Source organism: Terrapene carolina, unplaced genomic scaffold (genome assembly GCF_002925995.2).
Source record: "Terrapene carolina triunguis isolate 2854851 unplaced genomic scaffold, T_m_triunguis-2.0 Scaffold171, whole genome shotgun sequence".
Classification (NCBI taxonomy): Eukaryota; Metazoa; Chordata; order Testudines; family Emydidae; genus Terrapene; species Terrapene triunguis.
Window position 1 is genome coordinate 2603450 of NW_020664522.1, and position 22090 is coordinate 2625539.

General features: G+C 43.7%; 1 protein-coding gene across 1 annotated transcript in view; it reads left to right on the plus strand.

Annotated features, from left to right (window-relative positions):
- The window catches only part of BRSK2 (BR serine/threonine kinase 2), a 453700-nt gene that overhangs the window by 351618 nt on the left and 79992 nt on the right, over positions 1 to 22090 (plus strand). The window contains exons 5-6 of the mRNA XM_026653919.1: positions 6596 to 6712; positions 21681 to 21714. Coding sequence (XP_026509704.1) covers positions 6596 to 6712; positions 21681 to 21714 — 151 coding nt within the window. The remainder of the gene's footprint in view (positions 1 to 6595; positions 6713 to 21680; positions 21715 to 22090) is intronic.

Consider the following 22090-nt stretch of genomic DNA (forward strand, 5'->3'; position numbering starts at 1 on the left):
TGTGTGTGTGTGTGTGTGTGTGTGTGTGTGTGTGTGTGTGTGTGTGTTACAGCAGTACCTTGCAGACTGTCAGACACTGTGTACCCTCCTTGTGATCGCTTGGTTAGTGACTCTCTCTCTCTTTTTCACATCTACATACACTCCTTCCAAAAGTCTTGCCTTATTCAAGCTCTAGTAGCAGGCTGCTTGCTCCGCTGTCTTGGCTGAGGGGCTCAGGACATTATACTGCCATCCTGAATGGGATTATACCAAGCTTTCTGTCATGCCCTGCTGCATCTCTCTCTTTCATTTTCCTTCTCTGCCTATGCAGCACTCTGTGGGGGGAATTTTCCCTGCTTGTTCACCAAAGAGGCGGCTTTCTTTAATCCTTCTTTCCAGCCAATGTGGAGAAATGCCCTAGGGCATTTCAACCTCTGGAACAATGAAAGGGTAACGAGTCCTCACTTCACCTGCAGAGCGAAGAGGTGAAGCAGGTCGTGTAAGACACAGAGTCAGAGAGATGAGCTGGAAGGGGACCAAATTAAGTTCATTTATTCGACAATGTTCCATTAAACGCCAAGTAATTATCACATGTGGTGGGGTTTTGTTTCATTTTGGCACAAGAGAGTTCTTGCTGAATATTAATGTGTTAGGCCATCCAGGCTGCTGGGTTCTTCGGCAAATTATAACAGACATCCCCTGTTCCACATGCCCTCTCATTTCTAACCTGGGCATTTAGAGGAGCTGATGATAGCAAGGATGGGGAATGCAAATGCAGAGTAGGTGTCCCGTCTCCAGTGGCAACGATTCTAGCCCTGCCATTGTGGTCCAGATTCTCAGCCTCATTTCTATCCCCTTAACACTGCAGTACAAAAGGGACATCATATGGATAGCTGAGAATTGTCCCTGGTAGAGGGGAGTTCTCACTTGGGGCAGGGCTTGTCTGTTTGTTATATGTGTGTACAGTGCTCAGCACAGTAGGACCCTGATCCCTGAGTGGGGCTTCTACTAAACAACCATAATAACTGGTATAAAGGTGGTAGAGCCAACCCCTATGCCAACCACCCCCACTCTGGCTTAGGGGCATATTGAGGGAAGGAAAGAATGTAACTGGATGAGGAATGAACAGACGGGAGCAAAGCTTCCCAACTATAATTCTCAACAGGCTTAGGTCAGGGCCAGGGATGGGGCATGTGAATGCATGGCTCCCTGACAGCTCCTCCCTCTCTCCACTTCTGAGTGCATCTTGGCACAGGAGAGAATCAGGGCCAATAATTTCCCTTGACGTTATTTTGCCTGGTGTCTGGGGCAAAGCGATTGTTTGAGACAATCTTGTTGCCAGTCAGGGTTCCCTTTCACACTCGCGCTACCCCATCCCCAGAAGTCCCAGCCAATGGTTTCCGAAGTGCCAGCTGTGGCATGGGCCATCCCGCTATGGCTTTATCAGGGCAGCTGCAGAAGAGGGGACTGAATTCTCCATTGCAATGCATTGGGTACCACTGCAAGGCAAATTCACTAAAGCCGCCATAGTGGGTAGGTCTCAATGCCTGAGGAGCAAGGGGCGGAGCATGGTAGCTTTCTTTCTTCCCCTTCCCCCTGCATGTCCCTAATGAAAATGAGAGGCACATTATTATTATTTTTTTGCTATTTCAGAGGCGTCTAATTTTTCTGATTGATCTAATTTAAAAAATAAAGTCCAAGTTGTGGATAATAGTGCTACAGTTCCCATAACCCCACTAGCCTTCCACTGCTTCCAACCCGGGGAAGGCAGGAGAAGAACCAGTAGCAATGGGAGTGGAGTGGGAGGGAGTATCTGCTGCTAGTGAGCCATGGTTACCCTCTTTCATAGATGGCACTCCTCACCTTCCCCTGCTATCAAGGGTTCTGTGGAGAGATCTTACTGTCAGGGGGCTGGGGGTGAGTCTGACTTAAGAGTTCATATTGTGTTTCCTTCCTGTTGTGAAAAGTGATAGAACTGGGAAGGCTGGTAGATATGAGGCATGGGGAGAGGGTAGAATTTTTGCATGAATTGCTTCTGCCACATCATTTTCTTGAAATTTCCTTCACTGTTTATCATGGGACCACTCATAATGGGTATGAGTCCGAGCTTACGAAATGCTCCTGAGTCTTCTATTTTTAAGTCACCAGCTCATATCTGGCCTAGGTCATTGGGACCCACAGTTGTAACCACATGAAGGCTCTCCAGTGGCTAATGTAATGTGGTGATACCAATACACTTCCTAGAGAAATCACCATCACATTTGTCAGTCATTGGCATCTTCGCCAAAGGCCAAGGTCCTAACAGGCACAAATAACAGATTAACTTCGCCCCTTAGAGAGTGATCCTTTTGGTTCAGGTTCAGGTGTGTTGATAGGAAGTTGTGGGAGAAGGCTGAATGTGCATCTCATCTGTGAATGAACTAGAGCTGGTCAGATTTTTTTGAATTTTGAAATGTTGATGAAATTCTGAATGTCAACATTTAAAAATGTGACTAAAGCAGAGAAATTGAGAAAATGTTCACTTCGTTTTTTCCCATTTTTGATTAACCGTAGAGCTGGTTAAAATTAAATTTTTAAATTTAATTTAAAATTTGAATTTTAAAAAAAACAGGAAAAATATTTGAAAGCATTTTTGCAAATAGTTTTCCCGTAAAAAAATAAAAATCTAGGATTAACACAGAATTTCAGCCTGCAAGTCTTTCACCAGCACTACATTCATTCATTGAAGCATATACAATATATATAAGCAGCACATGTTCTATATATTGGACATACGTGGCTCATATCTGACCAAACAGCAGGTAGAGCTCTTTCATTTATCATTCCACTCAGACATGTGAAACATCTATATGCTTTCTGCATAGCTTCCCCTGAAGGGGGAGAGAGAGGACTGGAATAGCAGAGTTTAATGCAGGTCAGAAATGAAATATATTGACCTAGCTATGACAAAACCCAGAGCTATGACACACAGTTATGAGAGAGAGGTGCTAGGGGTTTGGAATTTAGGAGGCATAGCAGAGTTTGGGATTAGGGGCACACTGACCCTAACCGAATTCTTACCAGTGCTATTGGCCCTTCATCTTCGTGAGTGATATAATAGACTGAATTTAACAAAAAGGAGCATCCCCAACCTCTGTGCATATAACTAGACATGGAAGGATTAGATTTTTATCAGTAAATGTCAGTAAACATCGATTTCACCTTACACACACAAACCAACAGAAAAATATTTCCATCAGTGATAACTGAAATTTGCAGGTAGGCAAAGTGAGAAAAGTACTGCTTGAGAACTTTTGAGAGTGAAAATCCAACGATCTAGACTTTTGAATTAGCCTTATCACAAATGGACTAGGACAGTGGTTCTCAACCCAGAGGATGTGTACCCCTGGGGAGGTACATAGAGGTCTTCCTGGGAGTACATCAACTCATCTAGATATTTGCAACAGGCTACATAAAGAACACTAGTGAAATCAGTACAAACTAAAATTTAATACAGACAATGACTGGTTTATACTGCTCTATATACCTTACACTGAAATTTAAGTACGATATTTATATTCCAATTGATTTATTTTATAATTATATGGAAAAAATGAGAAAGTCAGCAATTTTTCAGTAATAGTGTGCTGTGACACTTTGTATTTTTATGTCTGATTTTGTAAGCAAGAAGTTTTTAAGTGAGGTGTAACTTGAGGTACACAAGATAGATCAGACTCCCAAAGGGGTACAGTAGTCTGGAAAGGTTCAGGACCACTGGACTAGGGAATGAATAGTAAAAAAAGGTATGATTTGTTGATTTAAGGATACTTGCTTTGTATATTTTGACATGTGATATTGACAATTTGTGCTTTAATTGTTCATAAAAAATTTCTTTTTGAATCTCAATGTCTACAGTTATTACATAATTGTCTGATATTCCCATAATTCCCACAACTGTGAAATTTTAAATAAAAATCTAATAAAAGCTTAAAAATAAACATTGATATTATCTGTCAGAATTATCCAAAAAGAAAAATGGAGTTCTGCCAACCCTACATATAACTAGCCCTTAATAACAGTCCTGTGAGAGCAGTTTCTGAGACTGATGCAAGGATAACTACTGCAAAAGGCAGAAGGACACATAGTCTGCCTGGAGCTTTGAGAGGTTTCCAGTTACCTTTCATTATATCACCACCACTTACTTTGCAAAGCACTGTTATCACTCATCACCATATCCTAATGCTGAGACAGGAAACCTTTAATCCATCTCCCCTGTTGGATGAAACTTTCCCAGCACTCAGTTGCAAGATGAGATCGATCCTGGATCCCAGTTAAAGAACAGTAATCAAATAATGCATTGCCACCTCATTATTATCCAACTTCCATAGCCCACTACAAGACCCAGGCCTCTTATACTCTGTGTCCTTCATTATGCTGAACTGTTAGGGCAGGAACCTCCCCACATTGGGTCAGTACAGACCTGGCACATGTATGATCAGCTTGTATCTCTCAGGGACTGTTGTCCTCGATGGCAGCATTCAGAGGTTCTTTTCTGGGCTTTCACTGGTCATTCACGAGCTTTAGAGTGTGCTGAAGGTGTCAGACCAAAGTATATGTTCATCCCAATATTTATTTCATGTCTGATACTTGTTGTGTCCCAGGTCACCAGGAGACTTTAATTAATACACAAAGGGCTTGATTTACCAAGTGCCCTCCAGTTTGTCAGATACAATTATTTACTGGTATAAATGCTACCACTCAGGCATCTGATTATCCATTTGCCCCTACTGTAAGGCATCTAAATGGCGCATGTTAATTATGTGTACAAAACTGGAGGCCAACCTTTAGGCCCTTTTAAAAGTGAGGGCTTAAGGCTTGATGTTAAGATAAAGAACTAGCAGTTTTACTGAATGTCTCCCACTTTGCTGGAGGTCTGAGCAGAGCTGCCTAATGCTCCCAAAGTGACTACTGCAGCAAGCACTGACTTTTACATAAAACCTGAACTGAATTGTTCAGGAGCTGTTGCTAATTGATGTCCCCTAGACTCCTGGTTGGGAACACAAAGGGGGTAATTTCCAAAACATTGTAACTTTATGTTTCTGCAATAGAGTCTAGGGTCACTGCCCTGTTCCTTTAAACAAGGGGTTAACAGGAAGTGCTCGACTTCCCCTCCCCATGTGCTTGTTCCCATGAGCAGGACTATATGAGTGTCTAATAAAGGGAGGAAAGGGGAGATAATGCCTTTGAGAAGGTTAAGTTTCACCCTAAGAGTCACAGGACTGGGTTGACCCTCAAGCTGGGGTTTTTATTGTTCGGTTTCTGATTGTCTTTCTTGTCAAAAAACACTTAACCCTTGCTGACCGTGACTGGTTTTTGTCTCATGCTGACTCGTTTCACCCCCTGACAGCATAGGTGCTGGAACTAGGAGTGCGGGGGGCGCTGCAGCACCCCCTGACTTGAAGTGGTTTCCATTATATACAGGGCTTGCAGTTTAATTCAATGGCTCTCAGCATCCCCACTATACAAATTTTTCCAGCGCCCCTGCCTGACAGGTTCCAACAGGTTTATTTTCTGATTGGGTATCGAAAGGGCCCCACTTATCTGCAGGAGGAGTTAAGTTCTCAGGTTTGGACCTTTTCTCACACAGGCCCAAAAGACATATATTCTGACCACCCAAAGCAGAGACCATGGAAGGGCAACTGGAACGCCTCATAAATGCTGCCTTTTGTTGTTGTTGTTAAGATGCACCTGCCATATTGGTGACTCAAAAACAGTTTTTAAAAATGACAATACAGACAAAAACCTCACAAATGTTGACCAAAATTTTGTGTCTAAATTTTTAAAAATTAACTGCTACACTATATAAGAGCTATTTAAAAGTGCTTATGCTAGCTAACATGAAAGGGAGATGGTGGGTCCATGACTGCCCCAGGCATGGGTAAGGGAGAAAAGGAGAAGAGGAGGGACAGGTATTTATACCCTTTATCCATGGTAGGAGTTCCCAACCTGGGGATCATGACCCAGTGTCCAAGGCTCACCACCACCTTGCCCATCCCCTATTGCTAAGTAGGAAGGCAGTCAGTGTTAGATGGGAAAGAGGCTTTCAAAAGTGTTGTGAGCCAGTGCTTTGTGGAATTCTGGGCTCAAAGGAATTCCTCATGCCAACTAATTACCCACAGCCACATACCTAGGCAAGCAACTCCTAAAGTGAGGCTCTATGGGGGGGTGGGCAATGCATACAGTGGCCTTCCTTTTCCTGAAAATCAGTCACTGAATTTTCTGGCATTCACAGAACATGTTGATACTGCTGTTTCCTGCCTCACGAATTGGTATCTGATATCCCAGCCTTAAATGTCATCTGAGATCCCACTTCTACTGAGTACCCTGCATTTCTGTTGTTTTCCATAGAAGCTGAAAGATGTTCGGCACCTCTTCAGGCATTGCAGGTTCAGGCCCTCAGAGGGTCAGTAATGGTTGGTTAATGGTTGCAGCATCCGACAGACTGCATCTCAGACGCTATGTATTCTTCTGCCCCAGGAGGAGAAAAGTAAACTTGTGTGAAGTGAAATAAACAGATCCTGGGGAGAGGGAGCTGCCCTGAATTTTTTTAACCCATGTTCCAATCCTTTCTCCACAGCCACAGGGATTTAAAACCAGAAAACCTACTGCTGGATGAAAAGAACAACATCCGGATAGCAGACTTTGGAATGGCATCACTGCAGGTCGGGGACAGCTTGTTAGAAACCAGCTGTGGGTGAGTGGCTCAGACTGTATAATAGAAATCAGAGATTGGCAGAGAACTCTTGGAACAGCCACTCACGCGCTCTCCCCGAGTAGAGACTTACTTGGACACATCTAGCTTTGGGCTAACATTTTATTTGTAGGATGGGGGATCATGACCCAGTGTCCAAGGCTCACCACCACCTTGCCCATCCCCTATTGCTAAGTAGGAAGGCAGTGGGTGTTTCACGCATGCGTGTGTGCGTGCATGTGTGTACGGGGGAGATTATAGATGTATAGGCTGTGCAGCCCAGTGATTTCAGTTGTGGTCGCTTACATCAAGCTCGAATTTCCCCAGTACAGTAGTAAATCCATAAGCTATATATAAGATATGTTAACTAGACCAATATTCTCAAAGCTGACTAATGATTTAGAGTGCCTCAATTTTTGGAGGTCCAACTTGGAATGCATTAAAGGGGCCTGGTTTTCAGAGGGTGAGTACTCGATTTCTGAAAATCAGGCTCCTTTAAGATGTCTCAGGTGGACACAAAAACTGAAACACTCAAAATCCACATCACTCCTGAAAATGTTGGCCTATCTCTTCTTTCACTGGCCATATCACATTCTTGGGGAACTGAAAATTGATAAAACAATCGTGATCATTTATCAAGAGTGGATTTAAAAAAAAATACCTGGGGAGAAAAAAATTAAAATGATTTGTAAGGGAATTTGTGTCCTGCTCAAACTGTCTGTTGTACATCTCAGTCTCGTCACTTTTTCTTCATCCTCCCCACAGTTTCACTGCTTGTTCACAAATAGCACCAGGGTGGAAGGCAGTTGGGTTTTGCATGGTTACACATAGGGTGGGAATCTAGGATACAAACAATAAATGAGACAGAAGGTTTTAAAAATATTTTGCATTGCTTTAATTGTCAATGGAACAGCTGATTTCTGATCAAATTTATACCATTACAATTCATATGTAAACCCATTAGATATGACAGCCTTTCTAGGGAGTTCCAAGTCTCTAAAGCAGCCAAAAATAGACACTAAAAATTATTACAAAGAGAAACTGAATACCAGGTTCCCTAAATAGTCTTCTTAAATCACTGAAACACATAAGAATGAGATCCCCCATTTTTCAGGCTTCTCTAAGTGGTAGTGCTTAGCTTGTAGTGACTCAATTGTAGATTACCCCAGCTCACCACTTGTGGAACCTGCTGTACACTAACACCACCTACTGGTAGTACTAGGGAATTGCTTTCCTGACCACTTGCTGTCCAATGAAAGGTCACTTATGAGCTGCCACTTCCAATTGAAGAGAGTTCTCATCAAACAAGTGGTAGACTGAACAACAGCATGAAGGGGCTACAGCTGCATTATCCATATATGGGATTTCACTCAACACAAGTTTTGTATTTTGGTATGAATTTGGTTCTCATCACAATGAGCTCAGTGTTTTCAGCGATGGATAGTGCAGTCGGGTTCATGGTCTTCCTCCCACACAGCTCTGTTCACTCCTCGCCTTCAGCACTTCTGCAATTGCAGTGTTGAGGGTCCCACACATATTGACACCAATCCTGACCTGTAATAGTCCCTGATCTTCCAATCTAACATCCCCTCACAGCTATGCCAGTCTGGATGTGCAGCAGCCCCAACTATTCCAGTTTGCAGCCCCCTCGCAAGTGTGTCTGTGCACCTCAACCTGAACATTCAGCACCTCTTCCATTCCAGTCTTGGGTCCCCACACAATGCTGCCTCTGCATTTCAAGCCTGACTCATTCTTCCCTTGTTTCTCCAGTCCTGAACCTCTCCTGGGCAAAGGAGGCCAGGAGTGAATAATTGTGTGATGTTTGTGGTGTGGACAAATACCTGTTGATGAATTGATTGCGATCCACCAGTTCTTTACACTTGTACCCCAAGTCAGGATTTGAACTCATACCTACATAGATGAAAGGTGAATAACTGTGAGGCTCCATTGTATTGCTAGCAATGCTGCTTTCAAACCTACTTTCTCAGGAAAGAAATGAAATTCTCACCTCAGTTATTGCAACACCTCTATGTACTTCTAAGGAAACTTTCTTTCCTCACCCAAACAAACAATCTTACCTTGCCTTCCAGGATTTTTCAAATTCCTAGGGAACCACTCAGCAAGGATCCAGAGCTTGTTAGCGGATGGCACTGTCAGCCCGGCCTAGTCTTGAAGGGAGACCTTCCTTCCATCAGCAGTGCTGGAATTCAAACCTCAGTGCCTCAAGCAGAGCAAACCCCCATGTTGCTGCCTTAAAATGCACTAATAAAGAAATCAATGGAATGGAAGAGACATGCCTGTAATAAACAGAACACAGCAACGCTGTGATCCCCTGCCTTGCAGATGCATTTTAAGAACGGCGCCAATCACTGGGCCTCCATGTGAGCTATTACACCACTTCATTAATTCTCCTGGCATGGGGCCCAGCATGGCTGATACTGGTGCCTTGTGATGTGTCTGGTTTAGGGATAAAAGAAAGGAGAGAGGAAGGAATATATAATGGCATGCCACATATTCACAAAGAAAGGCAGTAGATTTCTGTCCTTCCCTTGTAGAGTTCAGTAACCAGCATCAGAGCTTTTCAAGGCAACAGTTTTACCTTCACTTGCTCCACAGTGTGTGGCTGGTGTTTTCGGCCATTGCGAAAATACAAAAAATGGCTGAATTGTGGCTGAGTTATTGAGCTTTAACGAGTGGCTTCTTCGGGCATCCAGAAGTTAATTTGCAGAGGGTTTTTGTCTGTGCTGTGAACATGGATAATGGCATGAAACAGTAACATTCCCATTGCTAGTCATGCAAAGAGTCTCTAGGTACTTCAGTCAGTGGAAGCATGAGGATCAGATGGCATTCATCGATGTGGGGAAGCTAACTTTTTAATGGTGTGGCATAAGGATTTGAGTGTGAAGTCACAGACCCTTATTCGATGCAGGTTGAGCTTCCTAGTATGACGTATAATTTGGATGCATTTCAGGTCGACAAGCTCCGATTGGCATCAGAGGCAACGCTACATGGCTCTGAATGTTACCTTCATGTAGCTGCTGATATTTAGTATTCCATGCCTCAGTTTTACTGTTTGATGGGAATTACTCATTAGATCAGCACAGATTGTTTTCTATAGCACTGATGGCTACAGATAAAAATGTCCCTGAAGGAAATGATAAAAGTGCAATCTGATTGTGTTTATGTGTGTCGGAGGACATGGAAGAGGAGCAGGGGGGTGGACTAGCTGTTTCATTGACATAATTGGTCACTAACTGACTGTGTGTCAGGCCTTGGTTGTAATAAATCCCCATTACTGGAAACCTGTATCTCTCAAATCCTCAAGCACAGTGCAGAGGACTAACCAACACGTGTCCCTAGACCCCTGAGACGAGGAGGAATGATGCTTAGGGTCTGCAGGGATGATAATGACACTGACAACACAACTTGCTGCAGAAACTGTACAACAAGGCAAGTCTTCTTCTGGAGAAACAGTCCCTCAAGTGCAGAAGTAACACAGCAAATCTTTGCATTCCTCTAAGAGCTGGGGAGGCCTATGAGCAGACAGCAGATGGAGCTGGGGACTTGTGGGATGCGGCTTTTATTAGTTCAGATTTCTTCATCTCTTCCTGGTCTTTACCCTTCCAGGCAAAGAAAACCCAAGCAATTAAATACTGAGACGCTCTCTCATCCCTCCCACAGTCATTTCTCCACTGTGTGCTGTGTTGTGATAGTGTAGAATGGTAAATGTAACTCAATGCATTTGTCTGTCCCTAGCTCAGAGGAATGATTGGCTTATGGTTAAAGCACTGTACTAGGACTCAGAAGATCTGGGTTCCATTCCTTGCACTACCACAGACTTCCTATGTGACCTTGGGCAAGTCACTTAATCTCTCTATGCTCTGGTTCCCCATCTATAAAAGGGGATGATACTACTTGCTGTCTCCCACCCTTTGTCTGATTTATCTTGTGAGTTCTATAGGGCAGGTACTGTCCCTTGCTGTGAGTATGTATTGTGCCTTGAATAATGATGCCGCAATCTTGGTTGGGGTCTCTAAGTGCTACCGTAGTATATGTTATAATAATTTCTACAGAAATCTCAGAATAGGTATGAGGAGGTTGGGGGATTCTCTGGGACCCTATCCCATCTCAAGATCTTAGAGGGGCAGTCTGAAAAATGGAGGGAATAAAAGGAGACGTTGTCAAGGTATGATTGATGAGAGTTTGTAATCATCTTTCCTGATTTCCTGTTGTTTCTTGTGCTGTTTTAGAAGCCTGGAAATCATTCCCCTCCCCCTTCCCAATTCTTATCCCAGCTCAGAAAAACTGAGTCCCTGACGGAAAGGGATTAACGCAGGCAGCTGAGTGATTGAGAATGCAGGAGCAGTGTTAGTCTCTATGCTGCCTGGCTCCAAATCTCTGTGCCCAAATCTCTGTGCCCAAAACGAACAGTAGCTAAGGGAAAGCAGCTGACACATAAATGTGGCTCGCCCCAACACCTGAAGAAGCAGTCAGTACAGAAATGTATGCTCCTGTTAACCGGTCCTCAATGAGGTCTCCACGGGGACTCCCTGCCCTAATCCAAAAAGCTGCATGGCTGTGGGAAGAATGATGATGATGATTGTCTCTAATTTTATTTAGAATGAGAAAAGAAGTCTTGCACCAGTCACTTTATAATGGAGGAAGAAAAAGCAGCCACTTCAAACCCCAGCTCAGCCAATGCCTCCTGCCACAGCTCTCCCGCAAGACATTTCCCAGTCCTCCTTGCAGGCCCACAGACTCCCTGGATCTATCAAATAAGCATGGCTGCTCAATAGGGATGATTATCAGTTGAATTTAGGCACAGAATGTGTTCTCTTTATCTGCAGCAAGCAAGGTAGTGCTTGATTGCTCAAGGCCACAGCAGAGATTCCTGATTCCCCAATACCTATCTTTGGTGCCTGATCACACCCCTTGCAAGGCAGTAGTTCAAGACAGGAATCTAGTGTTGCCACCCATCCTGATTTTCAGGAGCCAATCCTAGTTCTGATGAAGGTGTCACATGTCCTGCACACCCTTTCTCTGTATAAATATATCTATTACATACACACAAGCTTTGTTAAAATAACATTATTAAGGTTGTAAAGTCAAGCACTCAGATGTTAGTAAATGCCAGAATTAAGGTTGCCTGTGCAGCCTTAACTCAGCCCCCTTCTATTATGCATAAAATCCCGTTCTTAATTACTACTGTTTTTTCCACAGAGCCTCTGCCTAATTCAATGCACAGAAAGGATCTTATTCAATTGAGGAGCAACTATGGAATATTTTTTTCATCTCATTGTTCAATGTGTGGCCCCATGCTATTTTTACTGCACACTATTTAGACCCATCTCTGAAGACAGAATTATTTTCTCGTGGTCTTTTCTATGGCATTCATCACTATAATATCTGGGCGCTTCACAAACATACATGAATTTATTTTCACATCATCCCTGTGAGATTAGATAGTTTTATTTTCCCCATTTTACAGATGGGGAATTGAGGCACAAAGAGATTAAGGTCAAAAGTATCTGCTATCTTTGGGCGCCCAATCTTAGATACTGAGGACCTTATTTTTTCAGAGTAGCTAGCATTATATATTACTTTATATGTTCAAAGCAGAGCTCCAAAGACTTCAGTTTCAGCTTATCACTTTCTGCAAATCAGACCACAAGATCTCAAGTTAGGCACAGAAAAAATGAAGAACACACAATTATTGACCATCCTTGAAAAGTTTGGTTTAAGTGATTTGCCTGGCATCACATGGGAACTCTACTGAGCATATGCAAAGAGCAGTTTTTCAAAGGCTTATAACTTTGCCATATTTGGACAGATTTTCCTGGAGAAAGCAACAGGCACATCCATGATGTAAAGGCCATGCCCCAGTCAAATTTCAAGTCCCTGTTCCAAGCCATGGGAGTGCTAGAACTTCTCATAGAAAAGGCTGTCAGAAATTTTTAACATGGGCAAAACAATGTATTTTTCACCACCCTTGTTCTTGGAAACAGCTGAACTTTTGGGGCTGAAATTTTCCCAAAGCATTCAGCACGAAGCAAACACCAACAGTGTATGTTTGGCAGAGTGACAAGCAATTGAAAAAAGGGTTATATAATGGGAAGTATCAGCCAACAGTCCTTCTTATAATACATCCTAAAATAACTACGTTAAAAGAATGTTTAAGGTTGCAAAGTCAAGCACTCAAAAATTAGGAAATGACCTATTTAAGGTTGCCGGTGCAACCTTAATTCAGCCCCCTTGTGCATATGCATTATGATACCGTCTTTAATTATGTGATCACATATTATTTTTTCCACCAGATCCCCCTGCCTTATTCAGTGCTTATTTGGACGGTGCTCACTGATTGAACAGCTATTCAATAGTTTGTTTTATGCTCATCATTCAGTGTCTGGCCTCTGGCCTTATTTACTGCACATTAATCAAACCTGGCTCTTATTACAGATATGTGAATTTCCTGATGGGCTTTTCTATGATGCTGTCACCATAGGATCTTAGTTCTTTATGAGTATTAATGAATTTATCTTCACAACATCTCTGTGAGGTGAGATGGTATTATTATCCCCATTTTATACATGGAGAACTGAGGCACAGAAATTAAAGCCAAAATTGTCAAGTAATTTTAAGTGCCCAATGTGAGACACCTAGGGCCTGATTTTTCATAGTAGTTAGTACATTATAGCACTCTATATATGCAAAGCAGAGCTCCCATTGCCCTCAGTTGCAGTTTTGAGAGCTTAGCATTTCTGAGTATATAGGTGTCTCAAGTTGGGTACCCAGAAAATGAGAAACACACAGTACCCACATGTTTAACGTTTGGTTTAAGTGACTTGCCCAGCTTTACATAGCAACTCTGTGGCACAAGCAGGGATAGAATTCATTTCTCCTTGTGGCATTCAGCTGCCTTACCCAGAAATCCATCCTGTCTCTTCGTGCAGTTCCCACATTCACTGCACACCTTCCAACTTCTGCAACAAGTGAGGCAGAAGTACTACAGACAACAGCCTCACCCACTGAACAACCTGAGAGTGCGTCCTGTGCAATCTTAATTCTGGCATTTCCTAACTTTTTAACGCTTAACTTTGCAGCCTTATTGTTCTTTTAATGCAGTGCAGGGTGGGGAGGTGGTAATTTCCTACATTTTTTAAAATGTAAGTAGTTCTAATTCTGAATTTCCTAGGTTTACAATACTCCGTTTTGGGATAATTATAACATTTCTGTAATGTTTTTTATCTTGAATTACTAAAATGTTCTCTCAACATTTACTCCATCTTACATAGTTTTTTTGCCTGGGAATTTCCTTGGTTATTAAAATGTTTATACATGAATACTATATGAGAGACCCAAAGAGAATTCTACCATGTGATATTTCTAATGATTTGAAGATATATGGTATCCACTGTCAACTTTTTTTTTTTTTCAATTTTAGTTATTTTAGTTTAAGGCAGATAGCCCAGTGCACCAGATAAGCACAAAAGCATCCAGAGCTCAATGGTTAACTAAGCTTCGTTTACAACTGTTTTGCAAGAACAGTGCAAAGCAGCTAATATGCACCGGTGAATATGGTCTTTAAATTGCAATTGGGCATGTTTTCTCTGAAAAGTTAACTCAGGTGTTGCCCCATCCCAGCTCCTGTTGACACACACAGTCCTCTGGCCTGAGTGTGATGGTGCCTTACACCTGGACTACCTGGCCTATCATGGGGTTTAGACTAAAGCTCAAGTGCTGCTTGCACTCGGGCTAGAAACTTACCCACTTTGCAGTAGGGATGCAGGCTAAACCCCATAAGTGCTGATTGTTCTCCATTGCCTTCCCACACTTCCCTCCAGGTGCCCAGAAGGACAGACAAGTTCTCCTGCAATTCACTGGAAAAGAGTCATAGAGTGGCTCAGCTTATTGCAGGGCAAAGAACCATGTGCTAGTGACACACTTGGGTGAGTGGGCCCAGTAACTCAAGTGTGGCATTGTAGCGGCTAACCCAGTTTCTCAGACTCGAGTAGTGATCACCCAGGTTAACGCTGCAGTAAAGACAAACTCATTGACGTGTTCATTTAGAGCAGCTGGTGCCCCAGGGGCCACATCCCGCCCACCAGATCATTTTATTTGGCCCATCACAGCCCAGCTCAGGACAGGCAATCTGGCACCACCAGGGCCAGGGAGGAGACAAGGAATCAGGAGAAAGGGCCACACTTGCGCACAGATGTGCACATCACATGGCACTGTGGTGAGAGCCAGCGGGCTAGAGCCAGGCCCAGCCCCATGTTTGAGGAGCCACCGCTGCGGCCAAGTATGAGGTGGGCTCATTCTCCAAACTCACACACACACACATACACACACACATCACACACCCTTAGGGGCAGGAAGCAACACCCCCGTCCCCATCCCTACTAACCCCAGCCTGCCAAAGGATTTTAGTGGGATATGTGGCCCTCTTCTGCCTTGAAGTTGCCCATCCCTGATTTGGAGCCTTGGGTTAGTGAGACTGGTGCTAAGTGAAGGGAGGGTTGGGAGAGCCGAGCCCCTGAGTCCCAATGTCTCTGCACTTGAAGGGCTTCTTCTGTGCTCCCGCGTCTGTTCCCCCAGTAGTGCTGCCAAGGCAACAGTGCCATGGGAAGCCATTGATGCGGAAAGAGAAGTTTAACAAAGAGAAGGTTAAGGGTTACTTGATTACTGTCTGTAAGTATCCAGACAGGGAACAAATATTTGATAACGGGCTCTTCACTCTATCAGAGAAAGGTATAACACGATCCAATGGCTGGACTTTAAAGCTAGACAAATTCAGATTTGGCAATAAGGTGCAAATTTTTACCAGTGAGGGTAATTAACCATTTGAACGGTATGGTGGATTCTCCATCACTAGCAATTTTTAAATGAAGATTGGATGTTTTTCTAAAAGATCTGCTCTAGAAATTATTTGGGGAAAGTTCTATGGCCTGTGTTATTCAGGAGCTCAGAGTAGATGATCACAATGGCCCCTTCTGGCCTTAGAACCTGTGAATCTATAAATGAAAAAAGCTAGCACGTGGCCATTGAACTTTTAAAGAGCAGTGACCACTGGGCCAAGTAATTCACCAATGAGAACTCTTGACACATGTCTAATATCCTTTATGCCACTGACTCATGTAAGCCAATAGAATTATTGCATGCAAATTAGCTGTACAGAAAATGTGGAGATTGGCTGGGTTATCTCTGATGTCAGTGGCTCTATTTAAGAGTTACTTGGGTGGTTGACCTGAGCCTGTCTGTAGCCTATATATAATTAGACACAATTGTTAATAACTTAGCTTAATTACAACTTAATTTCTTATGTACAAGATTTCAATTAATTTTAACTCTATGGACTGTTGTGTTGAAGTGTCTATGTTATTCTCTCACTAAAATAATTTGGGATAGAGTAAACACTGACACAGATATTGGAGTTCTTAAAGGACCCAGTTTTTCATATATTTTAATTCATAAACTAATTAATGGATTTCCTTCATGCTTGAAGAGTAAGTGCTCTAAGGTTGGGGAGGATATGCTGTATTTTTCATACAAAGCAAACAGGCTGAGTGTCCGCTTTAAGTGTAAAACAGAACTCAACCTTAACTATTAGAGTTGTTACCAGCACCATCATCAGATAGCCCCTCTCCTAAACTTAAACCCTGCCAGACCGTCACTGTGTTGTTCTCCTTTCCAGTATATCTCTGCCACTTTGTCTCTCCTGCCTTCCTCCAGTGGGATTTCTCCATCCACATCTTCCTCCGGCAGAATTCCCCATTCCTCTTGCCCCACCCTGGTGGCACTCCCCTTCCTCTCAGCCCTTAGCACCCAGCCTGTAGGAGAAGGTATGGGAGGCCGTCAGTGCTGCTATCTGACTTTCTGCCTCTGAAAGCCAACTAGGAACCAGTGAAGAGCAGCAGAGGAGAAGGAGAGACAGCCTGTGGTAGCCCCAGCAGTAGCAGAAACAGCAGCCAGTGGCAGGAGAAAAATGCAGCCACACCTGCCCTCTTTAACTGGGGAATTCAGGGCATGAGGACAGCAGAGACAGAGCGAGTGCACACCTGAGAACGCACTCCTTCCAGTTGTTGAGGCCTGAAGAATGGCCACTCAGAGAACCACTGCTTCCCCCAGAGGTCATGGCCTATAGAATGACCATTCTGAAAATCATTGCAACTGTGGGCAGGCTGCGGCCCAGGGAAGTCAGCATCACCTGTCAAATAAACAATGCACTGGCGCCGCTTCACAGCAGAGCCCTCTGGCAAAAGCTGCTTCTTGATCTTGCTTAGTGATATTATTATTTGTTATCAAAGACAGATTGTGGCTTCACTGCATAGAGATGTAGCCGAAAGATGAGGAGAATGGCCTAGGGGGAAGAAGCAGAGAAAGTTGCTTAGACATACACACATTGAATAATTAGTGATAAGAGCCAAGGAAATATTCATGACTCTGTGGAAAGAGAAATAGATTTTTGATTAAATTTGAGTTTTTCTCTTTAAAGCAGTTGAAGTTGCTTTGTGATTGGCAGCATGGAAATGAATTTTCTACATATTCTGGCTGGCCAGAGGATCCCATGCAGCCAAGATAAAGCCACAGCTATACAGCTGCCATACACTGGAAAGAATTCAGAGTGGCGATGCCAGAAGCCTATACTCTCTTGGCAGTTGCAGTGCAGCTGTTGAATGGTCAGGTTAACCCAGCTTCCTCTTCCCCCAGCTTTATCCATATATCCTACCCCCCAAAATGCCCCAGTTCCACAAGCATCATTTATTTAGTTAGCCCAACCTTCCACGAGTATGATATTGCCAGTTTGTTCATTGGATTTTTTTACACCTTCCACGAGGTTAGTGGATGCTTCCACACATTTGATTGGCGTTCAAGGGATTTTTGAATCCTTCTCCCCTCCTCTCCTCCCAGCTTCTGGGAGGATTCCAATAGATTCCAGCATGGGGGTCCTTTAAGAATCCTGTGAGAGTCCCTTCCAATCTGGTGGAGATAAGGGGACTGTGATGCTTTTGAGGTGTGTGATGGCAGTATGCAGAAGGAGATACGTTGGTATGCAGATTGCAGAACTGAGGTCCCTCTCTTTTGAAGGGATGAGTGTTGTCATACGGTGTGATTGGGGAGATTGTATTCCAGTCGTGCCCCCCTCAGTATCCAGAGGTAGGAGTGTTGGTGCCTGTCACTGATAAAGTTGCCATACAGGAATAAATATGGTGAGGCAATCCATATAACTAAGAGAGAAAAATGTTATTATACTCTCTCAATGCACCTGAAAATTCCATGTCTCCCCAGGAAACGTTCTGTGCCTACAGAGTGGGAAGTGTGGTGTAGCACCTAGACCATTGAACTGGGGCTCAACAGACTTGGATTCAATTCCTAGCTTGGCTGCTGACTTCCTATGTAACTATGGACAAGTCATTTTATCTACCCTGTGCCTCAGTTCCCCATCTGTAAAATGGGGATGGTACTTCCCTACCTTACAAGGAAGTTGTGAGGTTAAAATCCATTCAAGATCAAGAGAAATGCAAATACTATGGTGATGGGGGCTATACGTACCTAGACCGTGGCCTAACACATTTGCTACATCCTGATGCGCTTTTTCAGGTGGACATTGCATAGAAAGCTGCTGTGACTCAGCAGCAGAGAATGCACTCACAGTAATATGTCCATTACTATGGGCAAGTCTACACTATCGCGCTACATCGGCGCACCTGCACCCAGTGTGTTGTGCCCCTGAAGACGCGTTATGCCAATGGGAGAGCACTCCCCCATCGACGTAATTACTCCACCTCTGTGAGAGGTGGAAGCTGTGTCAGCGGGAGAGCCAACATCGTGCAGTGTGGACAGCACTTTAAGTCGATGTGATGTTTTCACACCCCTGAGCAGCGTAAGTTACATCGACTTAATCGGTAGTGTAGGCGAGCCCTGAATGACTTAACTGAATGGCTGGTTGAACCAAATGTCCAAGGTCAGATGTAAACTGTTTTTATGCTCTCTCTTCTGCAAGCGGTAATTGATGTTTTCAATCCTCACATGCATTGACACACATCCTACATCTCCCATCTTGGGCCCTTACACCGCTCTGACTAAGCACCTCCGTTCCCATCTGCAATTTGCTATGCTAGTCCAGTCCTGGACTCCAACCCAAAGTCTGTTACTGCTCTTCATCCCTGACCTGGATCTCTCCTAAACTGAGACTGCCAACTCTGCAGTGGTTTTATGATGTGTAGAAATACCTGCCAGGGATTCTGTCACTCGCCAAAATAATTTCATTTGCGATCCATGATGCATTTGATCGCTGATCTGAAAGCCAGTCCATTAACCCATTGCATCCCCCAAACCTCATCCCATATTATTATGATTCTGTGAAGCAATAATAGTTCAGTGGAGGACAGCCTAATGAATCTGCTGAAGATGAATCTGCCACTGCTTTTCTGTGTCCTGACTGGAGGATGATAGGACAGCTAGGAGGGTAAGGCTCCATGGCAGTAGGGAGGACAGTTATGGATTTGGGAGGAGATGATGAAGGCAGCTGTTCCTGGCAGTGGCTCAGAATGGCTGAGCTGTAACTTCTGGAGTTACAGGTGTGCGGCTGGGCGTATCTTTGTTTAAGAGTAACTGGACTAATGTACCTAGCATAGATAAAAACATACACATGCACAAACTACTCCGCACCTTACGCTGACATCAGTTTCTTTCTGACAAAGGTAAATGACCCACTGCAAAGCCCTGAAATTAATGGTAGCTTGGCCGAGGGCCAAGAATGTTGTTATGTTATCACTATCATACATGGGATTGTGGAGGACAAGATCAGTAATGAGGATATTCATAGCAACTGCCAGCATCAGCACTGGTTTAATTTTGGTGGCTTTCTTGGTTTGGACATATTATTAGGATGGAAAATTTTGAACTAAGTAACTCACCAAAGAATATGCAGGACATAAGAACTGGCAACAGAGCCCCAGTATCTTCACTCCAACTTCTGTGCTTTAGCCACATGACCACCTTTTCCCTCCCAAATATGCAGCTACATGCCAGTACCAAATCCACCCAACTATGTGAAGACCGAGTCCAATTTTTATTAAATTAGAATTGAACCATAGTCTGTTTTGACTCAATAATCTAAATTTACAAGCTCCCTCCTAAATGAAGACCACCTGAGGACTACTGATCTGATCGCTCTGGTTAGAATGTCCCTTGTTACCTCACAGAGAGAGTATTTGTAAACGCTACCTTCTGTGGACAGTTTTCAACTGTCCCAAACTTTGCTGAGCCTTGCTTCACAGGTCTATATCACATTGCTTAAGCTTAGCTTGCAATGTGATATGTCTACACAGAAATCAAACACCTGGGCCACCTGACTTGGATTTGCAGGGCTTGGGCTGCAGGGCTATAAAATTGCTGTGTAGACATTATGCCTCAGCACTGAGCCCGAGCTCTGGGACCCACCAGGGGGGAGTGTCACAGAGCCTGGGCTCCAGTCCAAGCCCAAACATCTACACAGCAGTTTTTACTCCACAGCCCAAGCCACATGAGCCCAAGTCAGCTGACCCAAGCCAGCCATGGCTGTGTCACGGATCTTTTATTCCAGTGTAGACGTACCCTCAGAGTCCTAAATATACCTTGGGTTTATCATGATCCATCTTCCCAGTGCCATGGTATTGAATCCTCACATTGGGACATTGCATCTGTATATTGTGTCAGGATGGAAGTACAGTGTGTGCAGTAATAGCATTGTGCATCAATGCAGTGTCCCAACACAAAACTACAAACATTGTGACATAAAACAGGCATCACCAACCACATGATTATTTTGGCCCAAAGGGCAAATACACAACTGGGGCAGCCTTGTAATTACCAGGAGATGTCAGTAGGAGTGTCTTGGGTAAGTGCTTAGGACAACTTGGGTCCCTCCTGCTTTGTGACGCTCCCTTTAGTGGATGCTATAAAGTAAATAGTCATTGCTGTAATCTCTAGGAAGTCCATCCTTTCCATTTTTTAAAAAACAAAGTCGCATGTTAAAATCATGGATTAGAAGCTGTTATGCCCACTGGAGAGGCCAAGAGCAAGTGAAAGATGACATTACATGATAATTGGAAAGGTGCAGGGGATGATTCAGGTGCATGTATTTGATTGGTCTGAAAGTGTTTTTTAAAAACTAAGCTAGCATATGCCATGATTGCCTTTAATTTTATACAGAGGGCCAGGTAAAAATATCTGATGAGAGGCAACTGGGCTGCAGTACTGCAGGACAGTGTATAGCTCTCCATTCCTCTTCTCCGTTGCATGGTATAATACAATTTGAACGGAGCACAATGGGTAGAGTTCTTTTTGAATCCTGTAAGTGTCCATCCCAGGAGCCTCTATCCTAAGCTAGGTGGAGCAGGGGAATATGTGGTCTTTGGTGGCTGCATCTTCACTGCAGAAAAGCTCTGTGCTGATGGGTAAATTACCATACTGGGTTTGGGGGGGCTAATAGAGGCTCATGCATTTTTAGGGATGTATTGCTATGTAAGAGTTGGGTGGAAAGGTGGGCTTCCCCTAAGCCCATACAATACATACAACTATGCCTCCATCAATATGAGCTAGACCGTCTAGGTTCCAAATGGGACCCCAAGAACAGGAGCTTCTTCACCGCAAGACCCTGGTCACAGTGGGCTTTCATGGGCTTTGCTGAAGTGGGATCAGAACTCAGAAATCTATTCCTGAAAGAGATGCATCAGAGCCTGAATTAAAGTTGCCTCTGTTTCTGAAGGTTTTCTCCCGATTATGTGTTAGGATTATTCTTCTGGGTGGCCACTTCCTGGGTATGAGTCTGTGTCACAAACGGGCTTAAACTGAGGTCAGGGACGGGAGTGTTGTTCTGTCTCTCCTAAATTATGTAGAAGGCTCCCAGATACCAGTGTGGTAGGCAGATTACAAATGCATCTAATAAGTATAGGTTTAGATGCTCATTTGATTGTGTTTTGCTTTACAGGTCGCCACATTATGCCTGCCCTGAAGTGATCCGGGTAAGTTAGCTTGTACTCTCAGCATTTGTATAAAAGCATGTCACTCGTTACATGGATGCAGGCAGGTACCCTCTATAGGAAGTGATCCCAAGGCAGTCAGCATTGCAAATGCTTAATGTGACTGTCATTTTCCTTCATGTGACAAGGCCCAAAAGCGAGTTACACCACTAGTATAAAGGTCATGAACATATGTCACTCTGAGGGCAGAGGTCATTCATAGTGGCACAGCTACTTCAGTTGCTTGACCAGCCAGAAGTACAATGGTTTTGTTTTCCATGTTATTTCCATCCAGTGGACCTCCATGTCCCCTATGGAGTCCCTAAATATCCCCTCAAGCTGAAGAAAGCCGGATTGGACTGTCAGTGCTGTTACTAGT